General features: G+C 41.1%; 1 protein-coding gene across 1 annotated transcript; it reads right to left on the reverse strand.

Moving 5' to 3' along the window:
* Positions 1–1,216: 1,216 nt before the first annotated feature.
* LOC107834262 (general transcription factor II-I repeat domain-containing protein 2-like) lies at positions 1,217–3,210 on the reverse strand. The gene has a single exon (XM_016665309.1). The coding sequence runs from the start codon at positions 3,197–3,199 to the stop codon at positions 1,394–1,396; it is 1,806 nt and encodes a 601-aa protein (XP_016520795.1). The 5' UTR covers positions 3,200–3,210; the 3' UTR covers positions 1,217–1,393.
* Between the last annotated feature and the right edge of the window lie 1,881 nt (positions 3,211–5,091).

A 5,091-nucleotide genomic window follows, 5' to 3' on the forward strand; every position in this document is an offset into this window, starting at 1 on the left:
TCACTGCTAAATGTGCTAATGGGGGAGAAACAACTTATTGTTATGTCCTGTTATTGCATGAGAAGGACAGCGGGGGGAGCTCTGACTATGTATGGGGAAGAAGAAGAGTAAAGAGAGAACGAAGCTGAGCTACGTCTGATGCCTGCTTATTCCACTATTTCAATATAGCACACCACAACATTGGTGACGAGGATGTCTGTTTCTGTCCCTTTACCTACTCCATTCATGCCATGCCCAGGGGAACCAGCGATACCGTTTCCAACATGGCTAAAAATGTTCGACAACTACATGTTGGTGATAGCTGCATCGGGGGATAGCTGGCCTGATGCCAGAAAGCGGGCGGTTCTACTTCATGCCCTGGGTTCAGAGGGCCAAAGGGTTTTCTACCATAGACATAATATAAGAGTAGACCCCGCATTGGCCGCTCCGGCGCAGGAAATACGGCGGCCATCTTGGAACGGTAGACCCTCCTACTTTGCTCAACCAAAACAGCAGAAGATGCCTCAGCACTGAGGGATATTGTTGTTCGGATCTATGGATTATTGATGTGAGGGCTCCACAGACAACATTTCACAAGTAAGATGGACATATTATTNCCAGCTAATATTAGCTACAGTGCTTGGTGTAATACGGGTTCAGCCCCGCTATGAAGGCTAACTGAGATTCCGTAAATCTAATAAAATTAATTATTCTCTAACATTGACTTAGATTATCAGACACAAGAGCCTACATTAGAAATGAAACAATGTAACATATATTATAAAACTTATATTATGTGTTGTAACATTCACCAGCAAAGTTTACACAGGTGGTAAAGACTATTGTAAGATGATTTGTTTTTCTTTTTCAATTAATATGGTTTTATGTGAGATTGGTTATTTGCTGGGGATGTTGCATGGATGAGTGGGGGCGCTGTGCCTTTCAGAGGATATATTTCTTTCTTCTTCGAGGGTTTTTTTTTTCTCTCTTCGTTGGGGCTCCTTCTTATGAGGGGCGGAGACGTTAGGCTGTTCGGTTAGACCAGGGGTGGGCAATTATTTTTTCCATGGGGCCACATGAGAAACAGAAAATATTGTGGAGGGCCGGCCAAAAGGCTGATCTCAATTCTGCATAATATGAACTGTACTTCTTTGTAAAAAGCAGTAAATAGCATTGTTTTGACAAGCTGGTAAGAGTACATGTTATAATTAAGCAATGAAAACATGAGGTTGCCTTCCAAAAAATGTAATTTATTCAAGCAAATTTCACAAAACAATGGGAAAGGCAATTAATCCCTAAAACGGCATCATAAAAACACGCTAAACATGCAAATAAAAATAACCACAATACAATTAAAATCATGCACAACTCAACCATTTAAAACTTTTTACATTTTTAAGTTATTTTTTCTTGTTCAGTGAGAGAAATCTAGTCTCTGCTGGGCTTTAACGAGTGCATCAAAATCAGGTTGAATGTCTGAGGTGGAGATGCGAAGCACAGCTGACAGATGATCGTCAGTGAGAGATGATCTGTAACTGGATTTCATGAACTTCATCATTGAAAATGTTTGTTCACATATGTAGGTAGAGCCAAAGAGAACCAACATCTTCTGAGCATGTCTCTTCATGTTTGGAAAGTTCTCCTCCTTGAGAGAAGAGTAGAAATCCAGCAGAGATCCTGATTTAAAGAGCTCTGCCAGTACTGCATCAGACTGCAGGTCAATGAGTTCCAGCTGAACATCACTGGGTGCATCATCCACACTGCAGGTAAAGGGAGAGGAAATCATGTGCATTTCATCCTCGATTGTTCTGAGATCTTCAAATCTCCTTGAAAACTCACAATGCAATGCTCCTAACATGGATGAGTACCTGCGGAGGTGATCGGCTGATGGTGTGACTTCTTTCAGGGTTTGCATGTGAGTGAGATTGTTGTTCTCCAGTTGGCTTGAAAGAAACAGCATCTTTTTCATGAAAGCCTTCACCAGGGTGTGCATTTCATGAACAAAAAGGCCCCTGCCTTGCAGTTTGGTATTCAGGTCATTCATCAGTGCGGTCACATCAACAGCAAATGCAAAATCTGCCATCCAGTCCTCATCTGAGAGCTCTGGGATGTCTTTGCCTTTCATCTCACAAAACTCTCGAATCTCTGTTTTCAGATCCCAAACTCTTTTTAGCACTTTGCCCAGGCTGAGCCATCTGACAGGTGTGTGGTAACTGATGTCACTATGCTCAGACCCATGGTCCTCCAAAAGTGCGACAAACTGTCTGTGATTCAATGCCCGTGCCCTGATGAAGTTTACTATGTTACTAACAACATTAATAACATGGTTCATTTTTAGCACCGACTTGCACAACACATGTTGGTGTATAATACAATGCAAAAATATTAATTCCTGATCTGCGTCGATTTCAGACACTTTATCTTGCATACGTTTTAAAAGTCCCACATTTTTCCCTGTAAAATTTGGACAACCGTCCGTTGTGACACCTGCCAGTCTGTCCCATTTCAGTCCCAGTGTGTCCATGCACGCATTCACCTCCATGAAGAGATCGCTCCCTGTAGTTGTTCCTTTCATCGACCGCATTGCTGCCAGCTCCTCCGTAATCTTGAAGTCCGGCGTTATCCCGCGGACAAATACAAGTAACTGGGCTGTGTCACGGACATCACAGCTTTCATCCAAAGCCAAGGAGAAAAAGTCAAAATTTGCCACTTCACGTTGCAGCTGAAGCTCCAGATTGCACGATATGTCCTCGACCCTTCTCGTCACGGTTCGCCTGGAGAGCGGGACTTTCTCAAATTCTTCTTTTTTTTCAGGGCATATTAAAGCTGCAGAGTCCACCAAGCACTCTTTGATAAACTCCCCCTCCGAGAATGGCTTACTGGTTTTAGCGATTTTGTGAGCTATCACAAAGCTGGTCTTGGTTACTGCATCCCTGGATGTGTGAAGCTTGGTAAAAAAGCCTTGCTGCTTTTGCAGTTTAGCTAGCAAAGCTTCCGATGTCCGCGCCCTTTCAGCATCAGTCACGTTCTTGTATTTCTCCCCGTGTTTCGTCTCGTAATGCCGACTCAAATTGTAGTCCTTAAACACGGCGATCTGCTCCCCGCAAACTAAACACACGGCTTTACCTCTCACTTCAGTAAATAAATACTTAGCAGTCCAATTTTTGTTGAAAACCCTGCATTCGGCATCTACCTTTCTTTTTTTAGCATGAGCAGACATTTCTGAGGGCTAAAGTCNGCTTTTAGCACATAAATAGGTCTTAATGTGTTAACATGTTTTGAAAACAAAATTGATTACTTAAGATATATTATTGTAATATTTTTGGTCTTGCTTGCTCAAGTTACCATGGAGCTAAAATGCTAAATCCTCTAGCCGAACTAGCATCCTGAGCTAATGCTAACACTCACATACAAATATGCAATCTAAGCTAAATACATAAATAACTCAGGTAATGCAAAGACATAAAGTGTATAAACCTTAAGAATTTTTTTTGAAAAGTATCATCAGTATAGTAAGAATAGTATAGTAAAATTATCAGCACAGACAATTCTAACTTTTTATGGGTTTTTATAGTTTCTGAATTATCGATGTGGGTGAAATGTGCTGAAGAGAAGAGGATGAGCTGATGTTGAAAATGGATTGATGATAAAAATCTCATTAACATTAATATCATTATAAGTTCAGTTTCACTTTAAAAACATTACATCCTATGCCAACATTTCACACTGTTTCAGACAAAAACGAATTTAAACATAAAAACTTCTCATTCGTCTGTCCAGCTAAAAAATGCTGCAGCAAACATGAGCATCCACGTGTTGTCTGGACCTCAGGAATGTGACGGTAGGCTGGTCAGGGTGAAGGGTTGCTGTTGTTGCTGAACCGTTTGCTTTTCCTTCTGGGCTGCACATGGTGAAACATCGATCTGTGGCGCTCAGCACAACGACGCTGGGCCAAACGCCTCATCACTAAATTTAGACTGCAACAAACCCAGCAGGACTATATGGAGTAGGTTTCCACTGACTACACACAGAAACATGCAGCAGCAGTATGTGGTCATCTCATGACTTTCTGAGGGATTATTTCTGCACGACACAGCAGTGATAACACAGAAATGATTTAATAAAACCAGCCACTGACTGGTTTTATCTGTTGAAGGAAAATGAATTTCTTTTAAAGCATGGGCAGAAAACTCAGGGGGATTCTAACCCCCCGATCTTGGAAAAGTCTAAATTGTCCCCCCACCAAAAAAAAAAAAAATCAAATACATAAGGATATATCAGTTTTAATACTCAACTTTTGCACCGAGAAAATGCTAATTTTGTAGATTTTTTTTTAAATAAAAAGACTAGATACTATAATAATTATATTAGGACCAGCAGAGCAGGACTAGAGCTCCTCTCAGCCGACCTCTGTCCTGTGAAACACTCAGTCAAATCCTCGGCCTATGGCAGCCAACATCTGTCTCCTGTTTGTCCTCGCCTTTATTTCTTCCCACAGTTCTTCTTCAGATTGCCAGCTCAGCAAAACGTAGAACTGGATCACGTCCTCAATCTGCCTCCCACATTCACTAAACAACGTGATTCTGCTGCCACTGATTGATCACAAACTGCAGTCTCAGTTCGCCTCCTCCTTACCGTCTGTTTCCATAATGTTCTTCCGTTGAGCTCTGATGAAGACCTGAGATAATCTGGTTTTGCTGAAGCTTTTCTCCCACTCAGCAATCAGGAAGGAAATCAGAGCAGGAAACTGAACTGGAGAGATTTCAGATCCAAATATAGTCTTCAGATTCTTATGAATGGAATTTTTTCCAGTAAAAAAAGAAAATATTAAGGTCAAGATTTAGATTCAGATTAAACTTTCTGACTTTCTGGATCAGTTTGTTATCTCTTAAATAGACTCTAATCTATGACATAATGACAGGACAAGATGCAGAAGAAGACATTTCCTGAGGAGAATTAGAATCCAGATTCTACTAAAATATGACTTTATGAACCTTAATGCTTCAACAGCCATGACCTCTAACCTCTAACGCAGGGGTAGGGAATTATTTTTTCCATGGGGCCACATGAGAAACAGAAAATATTGTGGAGGGCTGGCCAAAAGGCTGATCT

The sequence above is a fragment of the Poecilia formosa genome, unplaced genomic scaffold, assembly GCF_000485575.1.
Source record: "Poecilia formosa unplaced genomic scaffold, Poecilia_formosa-5.1.2 Scaffold564, whole genome shotgun sequence".
Taxonomy (NCBI): domain Eukaryota; kingdom Metazoa; phylum Chordata; class Actinopteri; order Cyprinodontiformes; family Poeciliidae; genus Poecilia; species Poecilia formosa.

Coding starts and splice junctions, on each gene's coding strand:
- LOC107834262 (XM_016665309.1), bottom strand. CDS start 3,199: ATGTCTGCTCATGCTAAAAAAAGAAAGGTAGATGCCGAATGCAGGGTT.